At 44.9% G+C, this 23,877-nt stretch overlaps 1 protein-coding gene across 4 annotated transcripts in view; it reads right to left on the bottom strand.

The window, feature by feature from the left end:
* Positions 1-7,411: 7,411 nt before the first annotated feature.
* Positions 7,412-23,877, bottom strand: part of NFIL3 (nuclear factor, interleukin 3 regulated) — an 86,240-nt gene continuing 69,774 nt past the window's right edge. The window contains exons 1-3 of one of the 4 annotated variants that reach the window (XM_075411727.1): positions 16,719-17,446; positions 16,049-16,117; positions 7,412-11,397 (exon numbers count right to left, since the gene is read on the bottom strand). In XM_075411727.1, the coding sequence (XP_075267842.1) occupies positions 9,832-11,208 (1,377 nt within the window). In that variant the 5' untranslated portion in view covers positions 11,209-11,397; positions 16,049-16,117; positions 16,719-17,446 and the 3' untranslated portion in view covers positions 7,412-9,831. Of the gene's footprint in view, positions 11,398-16,048; positions 16,118-16,718; positions 17,447-20,611; positions 20,630-21,794; positions 21,882-23,877 lie in introns of those variants that run through there. The other 3 variants (XM_075411726.1, XM_075411729.1, XM_075411728.1) reach the window with 3 other exon arrangements.

The raw sequence follows: 23,877 nt of genomic DNA, 5'->3' as shown, positions 1-23,877 counted from the left end.
GAACCTCCCTCGTCCTGCTGGCCACACTCTTCTTGATGCACCCCAGGATCCCATTGGCTTTCTTGGCAGCCAGGGCACACTGCTGGCTCATGGTTAACCTGTCGTCCACCAGGACGCCCAGGTCCCTCTCCACAGAGCTGCTCTCCAGCAGGTCCACCCCAAGCCTGTACTGGTGCATGGGGTTGTTCCTCCCCAGGTGCAGAACCCTGCATTTGGCTTTGTTGAACCTCATCAGGTTCCTGTCTGCCCAGCTTTCCAGCCTATCCAGGTCACGCTGAATGGCAGCACAGCCTTCCGGTGTGTCTACCACACCTCCCAGTTTGGTGTCATCAGCAAACTTGCTGAGGGTACATTCTAACTCTTCATCCAGGTCGTTGATGAAGAAGTTAACCAAGACTGGGCCCAGTACTGACCCCTGGGGGACACCACTTGTTACCAGCCTCCAACTAGACTCAGCGCCGCTGATGACAACCCTCTGAGTTCTGCCATTCAGCCAGTTCTCTATCCACTTCACCGACCACTCATCCAGCCCACACTTCCTCAGCTTCCCTAGGAGGGTATCATGGGAGACTGTGTCGAAAGCCTTGCTGAAGTCAAGGTAGACAACATCCACGGCTCTCCCTTCGTCTACCCAGCCAGTCATGCCATCGTAGAAAGCTATTAGATTGGTCAGGCATGATTTCCCCTTGGTGAATCCATGCTGACTACTCCTGATAACCTTCTTTTCTTCCACTTGCTTGATGATGGCCTCCAGGATAAGCTGCTCCATCACCTTTCCCGGGATGGAGGTGAGGCTGACTGGCCTGTTGTTCCCTGGGTCCTCCTTCTTGCCCTTTTTGAAGATTGGAGTGACATTGGCCTTTCTCCAGTCCTCGGGCACCCCTCCTGTCCTCCAGGACCTCTCAGAGATGATGGACAGTGGCTCAGCAATGACATCTGCCAGCTCCCTCAGCACTTGTGGGTGCATTCCATCGGGGCCCATGGATTTGTGGACATCCAGATCACTTAAGCGATCCCTCACACAGTCCTCCTTGACCAAGGGAAAGCTGTCCTCTTTGCAGGCTTCTTCTCTTACCTCCAGGGCCTGGGATTCCTGAGGGCCAGTCTGAGCACTGAAGACTGAAGCAAAGAAGGCATTCAGTAGCTCTGCCTTCTCCGCATCCTCCTTCACCAGGACACCCGCCTCATTCAGCAGCGGCCCCACATTGTCCCTAGCCTTCCTTTTGCTGCTGATGTAGTTGAAGAAGCCCTTCTTGTTGTTTTTGACATCCCTCGCCAGCTTGAATTCCAGGTGGGCCTTTGCCTTCCTCGTCGCATCCCTGCATGCTCTGACCACGTTTCTGTACTCTTCCCAAGTGGCCTGTCCCTCTTTCCACATTCCATGGACCTTTCTCTTCTGCCTGATCTCCGCTAGAAGCTCCTTGTTCACCACGCAGGTCTCCTGCCTCCTTTGCTAGATTTCTTTCTCAGGGGGATGCATTGCTCCTGTGCATGGAAGAAGTGTTGTTTAAAGAGCAACCAGCACTCATGGACCCCCCTGCCTTCGAGAGCCCTGGCCCACAAGATTCCTCCCAGTAGCTCCTTGAAGAGGGAAAAGTCAGCCCTCCTGAGGTCCAGGGTTTTGATCCTGCTTATCGCCCTGCTTCCTCCACGCAGGATCCTGAACTCGACCATTTCATGGTCACTGCAGCCGAGTCTACCTCCAACCTTCACATCCTCCACCAGTCCCTCCTTGTTTGTTAACACAAGGTCCAGCAGCGTGCCTTTCCTTGTTGGTTCCTCCACCACTTGCACCAGAAAGTTATCATCGATGCTGTGTTGGAACCTCCTGGATTGCACCTGCCTATCTGTATGGTCTTCCCAGCTGATGTCAGGGTGGTTGAAGTCCCCCAGGAGAACCAGGGCCTGTGACTGTGAGGCTGCTTGCAGCTGCCTGTAGAAGGCCTCATCAACATCCTCCTCCTGGTCAGGTGGCCTGTAGTACACACCCACCGTAATGTCACCCTTATGAGCCTGTCCCTTAATTCTAACCCACAAGCTTTCAACTCGTTCCTCATCTGCCCCCAGGCCAAGCTCAATGCATTCCAGTTGCTCCCTCACATATAGAGCAACTCCCCCACCTCTCCTTGTTGGCCTGTCTTTCCTAAAGAGTCTGTAGCCATCTATGACAGCATGCCAGTCATGGGAGTTGTCCCACCACGTTTCTGCGATGGCGACCAAGTCGTAGCCGTCCTGCTGTATAATGGCTTCCAGCTCCTCCTGTTTATTGCCCATGCTACGTGCGTTGGTGTAAACACACTTGAGCTGGGCTGTCAATCTCACCCCTGGCCTTGGCACGCCAAGCCTAGGCTCATCCCTAGTGAGGTGGGCAATATCCCCTTCCCCCTTCAAACCTAGTTTAAAGCCCTCTCAATGAGCCCCACGAGCTCGTGGCCAAGAATTCTTTTCCCCCTTTGAGATAGCTGAGTTCCACCTGTCGCCAGCAGGCCTGGTGCTGTGTACACCTCCCCATGATCAAAGAAGCCAAAATTGGACCGATGGCACCAGTCCCTGAGCCACCTGTTAACCAGGTGAGTTTTCCTGCCCCTTTCAGTGCTGTTCCCTGCCACTGATGGGATGGAGGAAAACACCACCTGCACCCCTGATCCCTCAACCAGTCGCCCCAGTGCCCTGAAGTCCCTTTTGATGGCCTTGGGACTTCTTTCTGCTATCTCGTCCCCGCCAACCTGCATTACCAAGAGGGGGTAGTAATCAGAAGGCCGCACCAGACCAGGGAGTTTCTTCGCAACATCCCTAACCCGGGCCCCAGGGAGGCAGCAGACTTCCCTGTGGGATGGGTCCGGTTGGCAGATCGGGCCCTCTGTTCCCCTCAGAAGGGAATCACCTATGACAATGACCCTCCTTTTTTTTTTTTAGTTGAGGCAGTCGTAATTCTTGGGGCTCTGCTCCCGCTGCCATCCCTGCGGAGCAAGAGGAGCCCCAGCAGGAGCCAGGGGAGGCTGTGCCCAGGCCATCCACTTCCCGCCGGAGCAGGCATCGCTCCCCTGGGCGGACATGGTGACTCTGGAAGAGGAGGACCGGCACGTCCCAGGGCTCTCCAGCCAGCAAGAGGCCGGCACCACCTCGCTGACCCTGGAGGGTGCCTCGGGGGATGGCCACACCAGGACTGGGTCATCCACTGGCTTCTTCACCAGCCCTCAAGGGCTCCCAGCTCCCCCCAAATCTAATTATCCTAATAAAATAAGTGCATGAAAACTACAGAAAAAGTCTCTGTGTTACTGACAGTGCAGGTGGAGTGGCTATCCTCGTTTTTTTTTGCTTTTTTGGCGCGAGGAGTGGGACGTTAACGCTGAGGGGTTGATCTACACGTGCCAGCTACCATTTCAGTGATCCCCCTGAAGGCAAGTGCAGCATCCAGGCCTGCAGCTCTGCAGCTCCCGCACGGAGTCACGGCTTGGGGCTGCTCTCGGCATCACCCCGGGCTCGTGCCCTGCCAAGGCAGGAGCCCCAACAATTTCAACCAAAGTCCTGCACCTGGGGAGGGGACAACGCCAGGCTCCAGCACATGCGGCGGGCTGCCCGGCTGGAAAGAAGCCAGGGAGAGGTGACCATGCTGCTGCCCTCCAGCACAGGCTTCCTTCCCGCTCTTCCAGATCCAGCCTTGGTGCTGGCATTTCCTCACCGCTTCTTGGAAAGGACCCATCTTTGGCAGATGCTCAGCAGATGGATGCCAAGGGGCTGACGATGCTGGGCTTGTCTAGTTGGGAGAAAAGGAGGCTGAGGGGCGACGTCGTCTCTCCCTACAGCTTCCTGAGGAGGGGAAGTGCAGAGGGAGCTGCTGATCTCTTCTCCAGCAGATCCAGCAGCAAGATATGTGGGAATGGTTTAAAGCTGCATCAGGATAGGTTCAGGCTTGATATTATGAAACTTTTCTTTACCGGGAGGGTGGTCAGACACTGGAACACTTTTTCTAGAGAAGTAGTCAATACCTCACGCCTGTCAGTGCCTAAGAAAGTGGTGTTTGGACAACAGCCTTCATAAGGTTCTTTGACTTTTGGTCGGCCCTGGAAAGGTCAGGCAGTTGGACTACATGGTCATTGCAGGTCCCTTCCCGCTGGAACTATTCTATTCTGCTACCTTTCAATACCATCATGTCAGCATTGTTTTACTTTCCATAATTTTTGCATTTTTTTCTGCAATAAACATTATCTGATGAAAGAAGCTAAAAATATTATTTTTTAAAGTAATCTGATTATTCTTACAGAAAATGAGAAAATACAAACAATTCCTTCCACCCTCATAGTATATTGATTTGCCATATATGTTGTTTAACTGTTATTGCCTCTTGTCCAATATAGTTTTTCTTAGATAAATATTTTTGACATTTGGTTGTTCACATTTTAATCTAGCAGGCTTTTAAAAAGCATGTGTTGCCAAATTTTTTTTTGAGAATGGGAACTAAACACTTTGTGCAAATGTATTCACTATTGATGTGTATGGTGTGGACTTATAGCTTAACATGTGCTTTTAAGTCATGGATAAGCCCCTGAGAGTTTATTGTTTTATTTTCGTTCTCCTCTAAATTCCCTCTAGTAGTTCTAAATCCTTAATGGGAACAAGGCCCAGAGAAAGGAACAGTGTTCTGCTACAATGGCCCTCATTGCATTTTATCTTCTTTTCAGCTATTTTGTATGATACAATATAATGTTTTGGTATTTTCTGATTGTTATACAGACCATTAATGTTCTGGCTTTCCGGGCTGCATAGCAAAAATCCTACGGAAATCAATGCAATATGTTCTCAGCATATTTACATACAAAACGTAGGAAAATTTTTAGAGGTCCAAATTGTTAGAAAGAAACATGTTTAGTATCATGCCTCAGAAATGTAGTCATAATGGATGCCAACTCTGGTACATAAAGATCGCGAAGTAGACTGATCTTTTTACTTATGTAAGTTACCAATGTAGATGCCCATTCAGGTGTTTGCACATACAAGAATCTGAATAGCATGGAAAAGAGTAACCATTGCCTGACATTTTACGTTGTGTGTCCATTTGCAGTGGGAACAAAGGATGGCAGAGGAAAAATTGACCACGTTATCTAAATGCTGGTAGCATCAGATGGCCATTTGGCTTCCCCAGAACCTTTGGACTGATGCAGGCTTTCACATGCAGCACAACAGGAAGGATGCTTGCGTGCAGGAGATTAAAACCCACATAAAATCATGGCAGGGTTGCAGGCCTTGCCTTTGGTCCTCCTGAGCACTTCTGTTTGTAACCCCGAGCAGCTCCGTAGCATTGAAAGAAGAGGAGTTACCATAACTCTAGTCATGGCCACTGGAATTGCCACACAGGTAGTAGCTGGTCAAATCATAAAAAATATAGCTGCATTTCTGCTATTTTTTGGAGTCCTAAATCCAAATGTCTTCTGACGCTTTCTCTTTCGAGCAAACAAACACTACACCTCTACTCTAACCTTTGCTCATAACTCACCGAGTCCTTTTAGAGCTGTCATTGAATAAATAATAGTTGAACATCTGGCTGCCTTCTCTTTCGTACATGAGCAAGATCCCTGTCACTCCAGTGATCTGGTTAAAGTGACTCATATGTCACTGCCGTGTCACAAGGGAGTCAGCCTTAGAGATAGGAAAATCAGTAGGAGTCCGCGCCGTGAGTGAACTGTAAAGATTATGTCTTGGTAATTTTACTCATCTTGAGTCAGGCCCTACTGCACACATAAAAACTCCGTTTCATTAAGGAAAACAGAATCTAACACTGAGTTAAAAGCCTTAGGATTTGGCCTAGTACTTTTAACTTTTAATTTGGCACTGTAACGGAACAATATGCGCTACTTGTTCTTACGCAATAAACAACAAAAATTGTTCTGTTGTATTCTTGTAGTTACCAAGCTCATATTGTGCAATTAACTGTAGAAGTATTTTTAAAACAATACGGTGTTAATAAAGGCCATACTAACTGGATTCTCTGTGAGTTTTCTGCTGAATTCATTGTACACTGCCTACTTTCAACAGCATTATTTATGCACTAGCTATTAGGAAAGATTTTTAGAAGGCAGTATTTTAATAAAACTTCAGAAATGTGTTTATGGTGCAGTTCTACATTTCTGTTAAGTCCTACAGAAAATAAATGGTTTTAGTCTCATAAACTGCTCACGTGGTCGTAAGGGCCATAATGAAGACATTCAAAATAGTAAGAGATTAACCAGAATTGCCAGTTACCTGTCTCCTATTCATGAACAAGGGGATATTTGGCTGTGCAGAATACTAACAAAATTTAAATATATCCCATTCAATATGTAAGTTTTACTGAAGCTAGAAAGATGAGGGGATTCGGAAAATTGTATGGACTCAGTATACACATGGGCATATCCATATTCAATCTTTGTACCAACGAAAACGTAGGTGTTGGTAGAACATGAGGACATATTACTGTGCTTGTACATAATTAAATTAGGCAGACATAACAGAGGACCTGAAGCTCACACTCCACAGTGTTGATTTGCCACCAGTTGATGTCACTGGGAAAAACCACCTTGCTAATCCACGGTTACTTGCCACGGACTTTTCTTCAAACTTTCCACGAAGCCCTTTGTACTAACAATTATCACAGGTGAGGTCTGGGACTGGCCAAACTAATCTAGCATGGCAATTCCTGTGTTCCCATGAAAAATGACCGTTTATATTGACAAGTCTCTGGAGTTCCCCATTTCTGTATGTCGTCCTTCTTAGCATTCTTGTTTGAAGGCACACTCTACAGTCATTTTTCAGGTACCTTCTAGTCATCCATGTTCCTTCACGAGGAAGATTCCACTTTCAGCAAGTTTTATGTTGTTTTGTCAGTTAATCGCCGAGCTTACAAGAGTTTTTGTAACTTAGAGGATGTGGTACCAGTTTATATCCACTTAGGTAAAGCCCATATCTCTCCGTGGAGGCCGGTTCTGTTTCCCACAGTACAGGGATGGCCGGCTGGAAGGGCGCAGCTATACATAAACACCCGGCTCCCCAGCCCCTCCGTGTATAGCCACACGGAACTACACACCCACTGAGCGCTGGAGCAGGGGAGCAGAGTCCCGTGGGGTTCCTTCCCTCCCCCCCGTCGGCGTGACTCCCCATCTTCCTCACTGCCATGCCAACGGAAAGCATTGGCTGCAGCGCAGCGGCTCAGAGCTTCACCTGACCAGCCTGCACCCGTGGCCAGGAACGGCACCTGACACCGACCACCCACAATCCATATTTTGCAACCGTACAACGCCTGTGGAAGATGCTCCAAGTATCAGCTGCAGAAGTAGTAACTTCTGCACCAGAGGATTTGTCATCAACTGCAGCTATCGCCTCTGTGTTCGACTAGGATGATGAACGGAATAGAAAATCATGTGGTAATTAGATATGGTTTTGAACAAAAGACAAATTATTTATTTCTTTCTTCAAATGAAGCATAACACTAAGGTATAAAGGGAGTATAAATAACATCTGATTGTGCTCCTAAGCTCCATGCTATAACTTTCTTGCAATGACATCCTTCAACAAATTAACTACATCATTACTGTTAAGTATTAATTGCACAAAACAGATACACAAAATATATAATGAGCTAGAAAGAGGACAACATTCTTCCATTATGACAAACAACTGTAACAAGAAATGGAAAAAAACCCCAATAGATCTAGGCTTACACAGATGGCGACACTGAGAGCTTTAAGTCCTCTCCTGGAACACATTACATGTGATAAATAATACGCAAAATATTTAAAGAATTTTATTGTTGCTTACAGAAGATATTTAGCAAGCAAAGAGACAGCAGCAGTCACTGCCTCATGTCTCATATCCCCATCATTCAATGCAAATTTTTACATTTCATGCAATAATCCTGAGCTTATTTTCAGTAACATTGAAATGTCATCTATATTAATTACCAAATACATACAGAGCCCGGCTATGGGATCTATTGTATTATTAAGGCATGAAAAAAGAATAACAGTTTATTAGCTCTGAATGCCACAAATACAGCACAGCAGTTAGAAGGCTCAAGAAAGCTCAGAAAGTACCAGTGATTTCTGTGCCAAGGTCCTCCCAGAACACAACTGCAAATCATCAGCTCCTGAAAAGGTACAGAATCAAATCCTGGCCTTGCTGACATCAGGGAGTTTTGCCTTTGTCTTGACTGCTGGACTAAGCTTCAGAGCTATCAGGAGTGACTCAGACTCCTCTTCATATCCCCAAAAAATTGACAAACTTCCTCTCACTCAAGTCAAGTATGAATTTAAAAAACAATACCTACATATTGTTTTCTTAATTAGTATTTTAAGCCTATGGAAAGGTTCCATTCATCATACAGTATGGCAATTAATAAAAGGCCTTTTCAGAAAAAGCTGATTTATTAGTCTGATTTATTAGTACGTTAAAAGAAGGGGGAAGTATCACAAAAAGAACCTCTGCCAAGTCTATGCTCTATTTATAAATTATTTTTAGTTTTAAAATTAAAGACTTTGGTAAGCCAAACCAAAAATATGTGATGCAATTCTAGTCTCCATGGTTCAATGGCTCTTCTCAACGACAAAGAGCACCGAAGCTCTGTCCAGTCATCACGTGAAGAACTTACCAAGTAAGGGGCTAGTAATATCTGGCTTGTGCAGTTCTTCACATAGCCTCTGTTTTACATATAAGAAGTTCTTGCAAAATGCCCTGTAGTGAGCCAGGGATCCCCGTTCAGTTAACTAAGCCATTGAAACCAAGGCCAAATTGGTGGTGAGACTTACTTCATGTCCCACACCGGGAACTAAAACAGCAGATGATCTCCTCTAACTCTGCTACTGCTATTGCCTGCCCCTTTTGTAGATATTTGCCTAGCTGAGCTCAGAGTTCACAGATCCAGTGGCCTTATCCTTCACCTACAGGTGGCCCACGGAGGAAAGAACCATGGTACGCAAGAGGGACAGACTCTTTCATGCAGCCTTTGCGCATACTTCTTCCCATGCCTGCACTCCTTGCACACACAAGTCACCCCTTGACAAAGACAGCATTGTCCAATTCTGTCACTGCAAGGCTCTGAAAACCTTGCAGGTGCACAAATCCAACTTAACTTATTTAATCTAAAACACCAAGTTGTAATATTGAAAAAAATTGTTCGTCACAAATAACCATTCAGGAAACTCATTACTGTCTCATTTGAGATACAAGGAGAAAAAGGTTGTTGATATTAGTTACTGGGTTAGAATTTGCGTGGCTTTTGGTTAACTTCTACTAATAAATAAGTTAAGGAAGGCTAAGGCTATAAATTGGTACTGTTTAATTTATAAATATTCACTTTGTTTCTATTATTTTCTAAAAAACATGTTAAGGAAAAAGGTGGCCAGAAGGATTACAGATGTTGGACACTGTAATTTGGTTGTTAGGCTGTAAAAACCAAATATGTAAGTGATGTTGAGCACAGTGTAAGAAAAAGCCAGTTTTTAATTAACAACTTATTTACAAGTTCATAAAATCAACTGAACTGGAGTAGATGTTCTGTGTTTGTCACCAATATTTTATTGTAACTGGTAACTTGCACACTTTATAGTAGAACAAAAAGAAAATAAAGTTCACTATATACACGCCTTTGTACAGGCTACTTGACTATACACAAGGCATAGTGATCGTAACACAACCTAGTCTTCATAATAATTTGTGCACAAAGACACCAATCAGACATTATGTGAACATTACAGTGAAATGACATCACAAGTCCAGTGAAAATTCAGCATAATACAAAACATATTGATCTACTGCAAATGACATCCTTTAAAACAGTAAGCCTTTTTATTCAGTAGTAACTTAACCAGAGTCTGATGCGGAGATTTGTTGTGTAGTTATAAGTCTTTTAAGGGAAGCAACCTCTGCAGATAAGTTTGCTATGCCCTGCTTCAAATACAGGTTCTCTGACTCAGAGACATTGTAGATATTGTCTTTTATTTCAACAACTCCAGTTTTGCAACCACTCTGAATTTTTACATTGAGTTCCTTCTGATGCCAGAGCTCTGGTTTAAGTGACCAGTCTTGGATGTTAGTCACTTGAACCGAGAAAGGAGTGTGAGAAGAATGCACCAAGTTTTGTGCACCATGTTTTTCAAGCTCAAAATGTCTTTTTGAGGACATGTCAATGGGCGATGACAATTTCTGTGTTGCATCATAGTCATTATCCATCGCTTCCACTTTAACTTGCATGGCTTTGGCTTTGATTCGAAGCTTGTGGGGCAAAGCTGAAGAATTCACTTCTGGAACTTTAACTGTTGCATGAACATTTTTATGTTCAACTGGGGAATGGATTGGACCTTTAGGAACCTGCTGTTCGTCTTCTCCATCAGATGACTTTCCAACTACACCATCATCAGTTTCTGATGTTCTGGGGGAATTACTGGAGGACCTATTAACTTGCAAGAGAGGAGGAGAATGTGAGTACACGTTAAAGGTAGCTCCCATGTAGTTTGGATATATGGATGCTTTATATGAACCTCTGTCATCTCTTGGCTCTCTCTCTAATTCCATGGGCTCCTGTTTTATGATCTGGAACTTATTTTCAGGACTCCTGCAGTTGCTTTGTATACGGCTTGGTTGAGTATGCTCTACAGATGATATTTCAGACACATCAGACATGGAGCTTTGAGGAGAATGTTTAATGACAGAAATACAACTGCTACCAACTATAGATGGTTCATGTTCTTCTACAAATGAGTTAATATTTGATTTGGAACTCTGGTAGTCTTGGAAATACACAGTTGTTGAGCTACTAAGTTTCTGTATCTCTTGGGCATAGGCTGCAGAACTAATTAAACCAAACTTCAGCTTCAATGAAAGCAGCTCTGCCTTCAGAGTGGCATTCTCCTCTCCCAGTGCAATTAGTTTGTTCTCTAAGACAAGGTCATTCAGTCGTCGTTTTTCACGAGATCTTTTGGCAGCTTCGTTATTTTTCCGCCTTTTCTCCCAATACATAGCATCTTTCTTTTCATCTGGAATGAATTCTCGCTTTCTCCGGCAAGCTGAAGATTTGCTTTTTCCGCTACTTGCTTCAGTAAGTAGTATATCTTCACTTGTAGACAATTCTTCAGACACTTCTGCTAAAGTAGACTTCAGTACCATGATTTTGTCCACATTGCTACTTGTGTCAACAGGTCCGTGTTCCTTTTTAAGGGTCTGCATTTTTCTCAGCTGCATCAGAAACAATTTATAGTAGATCTACAATGAGCAACAAAGCAAGCTATTTCCCCAGTACTTCTCACTCCACAACTTGATAGACACAGTAATTTTAAATCCACACACATTCTTCCTTTTCTTTCATATTTTCAGACAGAAGTGTCTAGAACCAATTTTCTCAGCAGAGGCAATAAGACTCTTCTTAAAAACCTGGAATAAACAGAGAATTTTATTACTATTTAGGAACTGCTGGTTCAGGACATGCAAAAGTAGCTTTTGATAAAAAGCTTAGACAAGCTTTTGGCTCATTTAACCTGCTGTAATAGGAAGACAGCTCAACACTGAAACAACTGATATTTTTAAGTTTTATGATACCTACGTAGCAGATTTGCTTCCAGAACAAATACAGTATGATCCAAGGAAAAATCAATTAAAAAATGAGTTTTGATCCTACAGTAAAGTTGTCACAGAACTTTCCGTGATACCACTGACCAACCTAAACCTCCAACACTTAACACTGCAGGACACCAGGCATGTTGATGAGCAGCACTGGAAAATATCTTGTTCTTCCACACTAAAACATCTCTTCCAAAAACAGCTGTGGTGTGTGACTTGGAAATGCTATATATTTGTGTCCTCCATGGATTAAAAATAACATAAGCTGATATAGAGAAGCTGGAGTGCTTCCTATTGTCTTTAAATAATACCACTACCCATTAAGGCTACTAAAGATTTAATTATTGTTTTTGCATCCTATTAAAAACATATACAGACATGTATATATTTCTATATATAAATGTTTATACACACACATCTGGAACTTTAAAATGCTTTTTTGATCAATCGTATCAAATCTAAACTAGTAAATGCACACACATAATTTGGGCAAATACTTAACTATTAAAAAAATATTGACAAGAAAAAAAAATGTATCATGCAATTCTTTTTGTCTCTTACAAAGAAAACTTTAAAACCAGCATTGAAAAATACGTTAAAGAAATAACACCTAATTAGTAATTTTCATTTGAAAAATAGTCTTATTACATCAAAGCAAAATTTAATACCATTGAGGAATCTGCACCTTTAGAAAACAGTGTTTGTATCAAGATGGAAGTTTAGATCTAAAGGTCTTACCATCAGCAAAGGAAAACTAGCTTAACCTTTAGCTTCACATATTTTAATCATTAAATTTGAACTTAGCATTTACTTTGGTCTTTGTTTTTAGTCCCTCGTAATGCAAAAATACTTTATTCCCATAAGATTATTTGGTCTTCATCTGAGATATAGCTTCTAAATATCTCATTTTCCACAGTCAGTCATGTTCCTAGTAAAGTAAATCTAGTATGCCAACTGTTGTTACAGAACTGACTATCGAGTCAGCAATGATTCTTGCCTGTATAACAAAAAAAAAAAAAACAGAACAAAAAAAACAACAACAACAAAAAAAAAACCCGCCAGTCACTTCAGATTAATGTCACTGTTTATTGGGACTGTTTTTACAATGACTAATGAAACTAATTTTAACATTATCAATTGGGAAAGTTATAAAAGAATTAATGAAATGTATTCTGCCAGTTTTTCTTGTCTTTTCCAGAAGGCAAAGAGGAGTGAGTGATGTAATAACAATTAAGCAGGGTCATAAAGACTCAGGTTTCAAGCTGGGTTCTGTTCCATCAAACCACGCCAACTCTTCTGTCATGAAAAATTAACACATTTAATAGAACAGCTAAGTAGAATTTCCTAAAATCCATGGTTAATTACTGACATGTAACTATTTGTCTTCGATAATACAGACTTAATGGAAAATAGAGCTAGAAGCCAGCCACACCAAAGACAGCATCTAACATTCTAGTGCAAAAGCAGCACCACAAATTGCCATGTTTGTAAAGGAGAAATGTAGCTCTAATATGCAAGCAATTACATAGTTAGATCCTGATCCAAAATTCAAATTAGAATCAAAGAGTTTTCTGTCAAGTTAAATAGAAGCTGGATCAGGTTTAAAACCAAAAATAAGCACCACAACAAAGCAACATTAGTTTGTCCAAACATTCAGTACAATTTGATTTGCTGAAGAAGCTGTATAGCCATTCTGCCCGTTTCACTACTATAATCAATGGTTTAATTAATACGCACACCATTTTAAATCTAGTGCAACCCCCTGCTTAAAAAAAAAATTGTTGCTGGACACACAGAATTTAAAAATAAAACAAAAGACAAGACAAGGCTACCTGCATTTTTATGGCATTTGTAGAACATTCAGTCCCTGTAACATGACTTTACATTGAAAGAAGAAAAATACTGGGGTTTTATTTCACTATCCTGTAGCACTGGGAATGCACAGCTATTGATCCATAATTGTCTTGATATACTACAATCACTATATTCACTTGTATTATTAACAACTTCTGTCTTTCTGAGAAAATGCATACACCTTGTACGTCGTACAGTGGGAAGCAGCATAACATGTACTGAATACCTAAGAAATCATCACTTGTCTCTTAGTATGCATCTTGGCCAACCCTTACTGAAGTCAAAAGGGTTCAAAACAACTTTTGTGAAGTTTGAGAGCCTTACCAATAAAGAGGTCTCACTGAATTTAACTACTAGAGAGCTACACTCAAACCCAAATAAAAATATTTATTGTCTTAGAAAAGGGATACTAATATGCACACATCATTATTTTCTATGTATTTATCTGTCATATACCTAGAAACATCTTCACTTACTTGAAACAGGAGCAACAGCAAGGAAGTACTTACAGGCATAGGATTTGTCCATATTTTAGAAGACTGAAACTATACCTACACGGATTTAACAGAATTTCCTCTTCTATTCCAATCTTCCATTTCCACACAATATAGAACAACATGTTTAGTCTTGAACAAGACTGTTTCAGGATAAGAACTGTGACTTTGTGTCTATCTGTATGGTCTCTAGTGCAAAGTGATCTCACTTTGGTGTTTGTCCAACACTGCTATCTAGGAAAAATACTAACAGTGATAATAATAATGGTAATAGTAATAATAATTAACAAGAAGTTCTTACTTTGTTGTTTGGCTGTTTTTTTTTTTAATTGACTGTCGACTAATGGCATAGTTCATCAGTATAACCATCTATGTATGAGTAAAAACTCAACTGCACATCCAAACATCATCTCCTGCAGCCTAACACTGGCACTGAGCTGCACTTCACAACCCCACAACCTGCAGAGTTCACGTCCCTTTGTCCATGGGACTTCTGCAGTTTGGGCCATTCCAGCGTACAACATGCTCACTGTAGCACTGGTAACTCCTGTTTTGGCCAGTCTCCCTCCTGTACACATTGTTCCTGGCAGAAACAGATGGAACGTAAGTAGCATGCAAGTCTACAGCAAATATTGTGTATCAAAACGACCATGTTTTTGCATGCAGTACTCAACTTTGCCAGAGTCCATCAGCAAAGCTGTCAAGATAGACATGTAACTCACTGACATAGTCTTACTGGTTTGCTGTTTACACAGTTAGTTCTAATGCCATTACTTTAGTGAACTAACAAAACAACAATAAATCTTTAGCTCTTTCCACATCTTCCTTGAGAACTTTTATTATGGTAACTAGAACTGCTGCTTTACAAACGGGAGTCAAAGCCCTCACTTATTAATACTTCTCCATGTGGATCAGCCGAATGCTAAGTCTGTAAACAAATTAAATTCCATCTGATGATAATGGCAAAATGCCTTCAGTGAAACCAGCCATTTCACTTCACTTGCATTTTGTAATTCCACTGGAAAACATCAGTATTTACACATAAATTAATGAACTGTAATGATTCCTCTGACTATATTTCAAATTCCAGTATTTTCCCTTATGATTAATTTTTCAATTGCTTTATCACTCCCTCATAAAGAGTTACAAACCCAGCATTTAATACTGCCTTACATTAGTCACTGTTAAAGACCTTTTTTTTTTTTTGGTTGGTTGATGATAATGGCATTGAGTGCCAATACAACAATGTAATAACACTTGACCCTATTAACTTAATTACAGACCCAGTCTTGCTCCCACAGCAGTTCTGCCATTGGCTTCAACAGAAGCAGGATACAATCCCAGATCCAAGTATTAATGAAACTGTCATATATAACTCATGCTATTGAAGCAAGAAATTACATATGCAGAAATCATGAAAAGTTAATTTATCCATGGACTTTAAAAAACACTACAGTGATCTGACTCTGTCAAAATATTAGATTAAGGATCTGATCCTGGGGATTTGTGTATTCAGACTGTAATAATTTAAATGTTTCAAAAGGTTGAAGGACAGGGCCACAATCTTTCCTCTCTCTCTCCTCTGTGTAATTTAATTACATAAGTCATTTCTGCTTCATAGAATGCATGTGGACCTCCCCATGTACATGCTTCAACACAGAATAATCATGTATTATTATTTTTATTTAGCAAAATAATTCATGCTACCTCCAAGCACAATTTTTCAAACATATCCTAGAATGCGATAACTAATTGTTTAATTCTATTGTGCTAACATTCTTATACTGATTCTATGAAACTAAATGAAATCCAATTTCTAGAAGCTGGATGCTCAAACACAATTCACTTTTGTACCACTATGCATCCAAAAAATTTCTCTCGCAGTCCTTCAAAAATGGAAGAAAATACCAGTGAAGTATAACTTCTTTTAAAAAAAGAACCATGCCTCTATCACCACCACCACTATACAAACTGCACAAAGACAGTAAAATCTCATATTGATACGTGTCTGTGCATATTTTCAGTTGTTGTCATCCATGTTTTGCATAGGTATCATTAATTATATTACTGCTACCGTTCCGTCACAAGTTATCTATTTTGAAAATCTGTCTACGTACCAGAAGAGATGGTGTAGAATCGGCTCCTATTTACCAAAATGACCGGTTTGCATTCCAAACTTCGAAAACCTGAAGAATATAGTTTGCACTTTATGTTCAAAGCGTTTCAAGAACAGTTGCTATCTGTCTCAAGACTTCGGTGAGGTACAGAAAAAATATTGTCCTCATTGCACACACAGGACAGTGGGCTGGGTTTAAGCTTAGGTGGTGAATGCACAGCCTGCCCAAACACTGATGAAATACTTTGGAGCCAATCTACCTCTACTACTTTTCACAGACAAAAATTATGCCATGAAATTCTGCACCTCTCAGGACTGTCACAATTCGGAAATCCTCGCCAACAGAGGATGCGGCCCCATTCCAGCCTCCACTGAAATCCTTCAACACATTTTTTCTTGCCTTTTATCTAGCAGCGTTAATAGAATTACGTTCCTCTTGAAGAAAAGCTTTAATGCTGGCTCCACTGGCAGAGTGGTATTGTCCCCAGGATAGATTTGTGGGCAAGAGGGTCTAGGCAATGTAGAGCAAATGAAGTTAAAACTTTCTGGGAAAAAAAACTAGGTGACTGCATTTAATGCTATGACAGATGGGCTATCCATGGTCACAAGAGGAAAAGCATTTACCATACAAATTTTACCACCAATTACTGCCATTATATAGTTGCACTCACATGAATCTACTGCAACGGCACAGAGCAATGCAGAACCATTGATCCTGCACACAGTTCCCTTTTCTTACAACTTCATGGGCATCTTAAGTGCTTACGGCTTCAGGATCAACGTGTAATTAGGTCAGTGGAACACTGATGATGATAGCTTTGTACAAGATGACCCATTTTTGCTGAAAGGTTGATCATCTTGCTGAAAGAAAAAAATGGGGGATGTCTACAAAATACAGTCTACTGGGAACATAGAAAATCATTTATTACAACACTATTCAATCAAATATAAAAAAAAATAAGATTGTCAAGGAACTTGGAACACTATTGCTACCTCCAAGCTGCAGTCATATGTAATTTTTACAAAAGGCTTTCATTCTTAGGAAAATTAAAGTTACTGTTTATCTTAATAACTACAAAATAACTCATTAAAGTACAGCCTGCTTCCCAGAGGTAAACGACAAAAACTATGCAAATAAAATTATTATTTGTAGAGCATGAAACACACGTTAAAGGTAGCTGTTGGTCAGAAAGGTCAGTTAAGGTTAATAGGTGCAAATTTGACCTATATTTTCTTCCATTTCCTTAGGAAGACAGTATGATTCTATCAGGTCTGTTCAATTTTTCCAAAACAAGCTGTGCACTGCTGTGACTTAAAGGTGGGGGAGATGGACACACAAAATCTAAGAATGTTACTCAAAACATCAGGAAAATCTTTAAAACTGAGGAGCAAAATGAAGTGTGTATATATAACTTGCAAAATATTTAATTACATATATATAATATATATAGCACGTGTGTATAAATCATGCCATTTTAAATATCACATCATTTCCCCGTATTTTTAATAAAATCCCAATAGAAATGAAGTTACAGTACTATAACAGTATGCTTCTCCTCCTTTCAATAGTTACTTGACAGCAGGAAAAATTAAGACTGCAAAAAGCTACAACTTAATAGTAACAATGTTCTTGAAATACAATCTCAGCTTTCCTCCAGTTAAGAACCATGAAAAAAAAAAGTTAATTATTCTGACAACAAATGGCTTTCTATTATTGAACTGTGTTCTTAAAATGCCAAGCATGGACTAGACCTTCAGCTGACCTAAATTTATATAGCGCTATTTAAAGGCAGCAGAATTATGTCAATTAATCCCAGCTGATGCTCTAAACATGCATCTTGTTATATAACAACTGAAGTACAAACACGTAAAGCAAACACTGCCTGTAAAATGTTGGCATCTACCACTCACTGCAAAGAGAACAGAGAAACAGCAATCTTTAGAGCTCCTGTTCTGTGAGATGGTCCAGGCAGGAAGACCACCGCCCATACTGAACACCATTTTCTTTATTGGGTTCCATTCCACTCATAAAAGGGGATCTTGAAGCACTGGCACCTATACTGCTAACTGCTGTGCAGCCACCTCTGTGGCAAAAGACACTTAGTTATTCAAATACTTCAGAACAGACTGAAAATTACACCAATACAGAGCAACTCGAGAAGGGGGGAGAAAAAACCCTCTCTTAAATAAGGCGTTCTTTCTGATAGAAGACAGATTTGTGTAATACCTGTCAACAGATTCAGTCTCATAGTATGCTAATTTGGACATGGATCAATCGAACACATGAATTAGGAAAAAAACAGGATATCTGAGAAGGTCTTAATAATCACTCATTTCAGATCTACCTTTTAATACAAGATTTTAAGAACATTGCTTCTATCACATTTTAAGTCAAGTTCAAGTATGCCCTTGCTTACACAATCTCATTTTTGACAGTCATGCCTAACATCAGTACTAGACAGTTACAGATACATTGGTTTTTTTTAAGAACAATCAGGGTTTTTTTATTATTTTCAAACACTGTAAGATACTGTAACACAGAAATCAACTGTCATTTTCTTTTAGAACGGACTACAGGAATTGGCCTTCTATTTGCATTTTTTTTCTATTACATATCCTAAGCACATTTATATCTCATAACTGGCTGTAATGATCACGGCAAGGTCACCTAGAAGAGTCAATTAAGCTGATGACTCAGATACATTGCTTAACTGTGTGTAATAAGACTCAAACAGAGGATTTTATTGTTCATATTATTGCATCACAGTGATGTTATAACAGCAGCGAGATTGCTGTCTGGAAAAAACTATTGCATAAGGATAGCTTGCATAACTATTTGTTAAAATAAGTCAATTTAAAATGAGCTGAAGGTTTATTTTATTTACCCATTTTACTTCAAGATAAAGGACTGAAAAAAGCACCGTGTACTAAGATCTTTCACAGACTCTATTTAGACTTTATTTCGCTAGAAATAACGTCTGTACGCTCTACAAGTTTCAGCCAAAGTGTGGCAAATATTGTTCCTTCTTATGATGACATAAGCTATGAGGAGGTCATGCAAGTTCATATTGCTCATGGCAAGATTCTAAGCTTTTTGACACCTTTCAGATCAGCTCCTTAAAAAAAAACCTAAAAACAAAAAAACCCACCACAGCAGAAACCTGATGCTTTGAAGTCAAATCCAGGAAGCTGGATATTTTAAAAGCTAGTTAAGAGTCCTTTGGAGAATAAGATGAGTTAAAAATATAAAGGAAATAAAAAGTAGAGGCAGACCGTTCTAAAGAGCGTCAGCACTTCAACAGTCAAAGACATCTGTAACGCGAGAACTTTTATAACAATAAATGTTACCGCCAATGATATTGAGGATCTTTATTCAGTAATCCTCGAACTTGCTGGTTTAAATCAGGTCTTTGGGTCAAAACGAGAATCCTTACTCATTCAGATTTCCCATGAAAGTCAACATTTTGATTGAATAAGGACCGTAAAAGTGAGGCACACAGCAGTATTTTAAAACGAGGCTCTGGACTGAATTAATTACCGAAGAGGGCAAAGATGACTCAAAGTAGGTTACATACACAGGAGCAAACACAATGAAACCGAGCGCAATCATTCAAGTTACAAGGACACAAGAAAAAAAAGAAAAAAAAAAAAAAAAAGGTTGTTTTTGACACAACAGTAACTCCAAGACAGCTTCACAATCAAAGCCGTACTTGACCCCATCAACCAGGCGGCAGAAAAGTTTACGCGTGTTATCGAGAATACCACATTTTTAAAACACTTTGCTCTTAAAACGCTTTTCTACCACCTGCGGCAGACGTACTGAACGTAACGACAGCGGCCGGGGTCCTCGGCTGGGACTGTGGAGGTTTTGAAAACCCAAGTTCCCACCAGCAACTCCCAAAGCTACGCTCCCCTCCAGGACAAAGCGAGCTGACCCCCAGAGTACGCGACGGTCCAGCCGCGGGCTTCTGCCACCGCAACGCCGAAGTGACTTGGCAAAATAACAGAATTTATGGCAAACCGGCAATGGCCGGTTTTTTTTTGTTTGTTTGTTTGTTGTTGCTGCTCGTTACGTAAGGGGAGAGAGGAGTGTGCTCGGCTGTCTCCCGTCTACCTGCGAGCCGTACCCGTCCCGGGGGTCGAGGGGGGCCTTTGTCTGGCGCTCCCGGCGACGAGGAGGGGGGAGCGTGAGGACGCTCCGCGGGGCGCGGTGCGGGGCCGAGCTGCGGGGAGGCGGCGGACGCCGCCTCCCCGCAGCTCGGCCCCGCACCGCGCCCGCCGCAAAGGCTGCCCGGCCCGGCGGCCCCTCTACGTGACCGGCGGCGCATGGCGCCCGGCCCGCTCCCCCCTCAGCGCGGCCCCGCGCTATCAGCCCGCCGCCGCCCCAGCCCAGAACAAAGGGCTGAGGGGGAGCGCCAGCGCCCCCAGCCCTCCCTCCCTCGCTCGCCCCAACGGCCACCAACGGCTCCTCAACGGCCGCCGAGGGAGACGGCGACCCCCGCGAGCCCGAGGGGAAGGCGGAGGGCGGGATCGGGCTCCGGCGCACCGGCTCTGTCACACTGACCTACTTGCGGTGCCGGCGGCTGCCCCGGGGGCCCGGCGGCACCTGGCCCCCCGCGGCCGCCAGGGCACGGGCGGGACGGCTTCACCTCCCTCCCCCGGCGCGGCTGACACCTCCCCACCGCCTTCCTCCCTCAAACCGGGAATAAATTCCTCCCTTCCTTTCTTTTATTTACATATATTATCCCCCCCCCCCCCCAAAAAAAAAACCGGCAAGTGAAAGCCCGCAACCGGAGAGCTGGCTCAGCGCCTGGGCGAGACGCCTTACAAAAAAAAAAAAAAAAAAAAAAAAAAACCACACGGCCCGATCGAAACGTCTTCCGAAGGCGCGGCGAGTTAAAAAACCCGAGCGTAAAGCGGCCCCGGAGAAAAAGACCAGGAATAGCACACGAAGCCACCATCGCCGAAACGCCGCGGGGCTAAATATAGAGCGGCACGAATCTCGCTGTAAGGCGCCCGGGCTGCCTCGCCTCCCCGCTCCCCCCGCTGAAACGCGCTTCGGCAAAATCTGTTCACAGCCACGGGGCTTTTTTCTTTTTCTTTTTATTTTTTTCCTCCTTTCCAGGGCGAGATTGTCCCAGTTTCTTTGTAGCGAGATTATAAAATCGCATAATTAGCTCCCTCTTCCCAGCCCGCCTGCCAGCAAATTCTGCGGTTACATAATGCAACAATTTCCAGGAACTATTGTGCGATCGGTCCCGCAGCGCCCGAAAAACAGCGACAGAAGCGACGAAGCGGGCCGAGGCCAGCGCAAGCCCCGCACGGCGCGGGGACCGGCCGCCGCCGCTCATCCCGCTCGCCCGCGGGCAACGTCCCCCAGCGCCGCCCGGAGCGGGGCGTGGGGGGGTCTCGCCGGCAGGCTCCGGCGGCCCCCAGCTCCCGGTGGGCCCGCGGCCGAGGCGGGGTCGGCGCTCGGGACCCAGCCCCGCCGGCGCGTTACGCGACGCGGGAGAGCGGCTCCGGCGGAGCTTGCCACCGGGCTTGCTGCGGGGAGAAGCGGCGGGAACGAGCACCCCCTGCGAGGGAAAGCCTTCGCCGGGCACCTCCCCGCGCCGCCAGCCTCCCTCCCCCCCCCCCTCCCTCCCCCCCCCCGCGCCCGGCGGCGGCCGGAGCCCGGCTGGGCTGGCGGTATGTAACAGCCGCAGCCCGGGCGGACACCGTAACTTCACACCCGCTCGCCTTCCTACCTGCAGCGCACCGCGGGGCGCCGAGCATCCCCCGCCCCGCGCTGGCTGAGGCGAGGCGAGGCGGGCGGCGGCGCGCTGCCGCGCCGCGCAGGCGGCGGCAGCAGCGGAGCGAGCGGGCGGGCGGGCGAGAGCGTGCGGCGGCGGCGGCGGCGCGGAGGGATGTGTGTTAGTAGGTCAGGGCTGCGCGGCGCGGGGCTCATAGCCCGCATGCCAGCCGCGCCACGGCGTGACTGGCGGCGGCGCCGCCCCAATCGGCGCCGGGCGCTGCCGGGGGAAGGCCAATGGGAGCGGCCGGGGGCGGGGCGCGGGCGGGGCGCGGGGCGGTGTGTGGTACAGTAGGTCTGTGTGCTGGCGATTGCATAACCGCCGGCGGAGAGGGGGGCGGCGGGGGAGGGGGGGAGCGGGGCGGGGGGCGCCGGCACTTACGTAACCGCGGCGGCGCCCCGCGCAGCGCGCAGGGGGGCGCTCTCCCCGCGCAGCCTCCGCGGGGGCGCCGCGCCGCGGTCGCTCCCTCTCCCCTTCCCTCCCTCCCCGGTAACGGCGGCGGGGGAGAGGGAGCGCGGTGCGGCTCTCGCGTCCTCGCCGCCGCCTCGGCGCCTGGCGTCACCGGGCTGTAGCCGCGCGGCGTGCGAAAACCGGGCCCCGGCGCGAGCGCTGCGCCCCGGGAGCGGCTGCGCAAGGGCGCGCGAGCCGCGCTCGCGAGGCACGTTACCTGCCGCCCCGCCGCGCGCACGCGACGGTGGTCGCACAGGGGAGGGGGGGAAACGGCGTCAGAAGCCCGGCGGCGGCGGGCGGGCGGGCGCGCGGGCTCCGCGCTGGGCGCGCTCCCCGCCGGGCGCCTGGAACCGCCGCCCTCCCGCGGCCGCTGCCCCACGCCCTCGGCACCTGCGCGCCCGGCGGCTGCCCGCAGGGCGTCGCACCGGGGGCGGTCGGGAGGGTCTGCTGCCGGTTTGACCGTTGCTTACCGTCCGCGCTGGAACGTGGCACGCGGCCGGCGGGGGACCCAGTTCTGCCCTCGGAAGGTTCGGACGTGCGCGCCCGCGACTGAAGCCTGCGGTGCGGTGTCGCCCTCATTTTTCTTCCTGGCAGAAGGCTTGTCGGCTCTCTGTCTCTCTTCTGCTTCGCGAGTGAAATTTATGGAGACAATGGAAAATTTTCTTTATTAAATCCTAGTTCTGGGGCGTAAATGATTGCTGATTTCATTCTGCTGAATGCTGTTACCAAAATAGCACGGTCCTCACTAACATCTCCCCGTTATATTACTCTGTCATCCCGTATTTATGTGTCGACGGAGATAGCCCTCTAGAGCAAAGCAAACATAACAGAAAGCAAATTCAGACACCAGAAAGGCTCGCTGAATGCTTTTCGCTTTATCTAAGCTCTCCCGTCTTTTGTCACACTTGCCCGTACCCTCCCTCTGCAATAAATCTGAGTGCCTTGAACTCACTTGTAGGTAACTCCCCAGATTATTTCCTGTGCAAGTCTAATAACCTTCACTTGCATCGATTCTCCCCTCTTCCCTCCCTGTTTGTAGTATCCGGGATCTGGAGCCTTGTTAACGGTGACCGACCACCAGGCCCGCCGTGACTAGAAAGGGGACTCAAAAGCAGCCCGAGTTGGAGAGATTGACTGATGCCTCCATCTGGGGTCCACACAGTCAATTTTTTCGCCGTGCGTCCGCTTGCCAGCGGATGCACGTACGCAGAAAGGCAGTCAGCACGCTACTGGAGATGTCAGGCGTGAGCTCTAGCAACGGGCCTGAAGACCTGTTCGCTCAGAAAGAAATACTGGTGGTCTCCTTGAGGCACGCCGGAGAACCTATGCGAGGAAACTTGTGCAGCACACGTTATGTCCTTTACAACACCTGTTGTACTAATACAATGTCATGAGAGTCCCCAGGACTGTCAAAAACTAAAGCAAATCCCCAAACTTCAAACAATTTTTTTAAATGGAAAAAAAAGCCATTTTCACCGTGGAAAATATTTGTGATAAATCCTGGGCATGTACTTTTGACAACTTTAAATCTCGTCTCTAGAAAAAATAAATGCAGTAACTCAAATCTGCCTTCATAACTTAGATTCTT

Source organism: Opisthocomus hoazin, chromosome Z (genome assembly GCF_030867145.1).
Source record: "Opisthocomus hoazin isolate bOpiHoa1 chromosome Z, bOpiHoa1.hap1, whole genome shotgun sequence".
Lineage (NCBI taxonomy): Eukaryota > Metazoa > Chordata > Aves > Opisthocomiformes > Opisthocomidae > Opisthocomus > Opisthocomus hoazin.
This window is presented reverse-complemented; position numbering and strand designations above follow the sequence as displayed.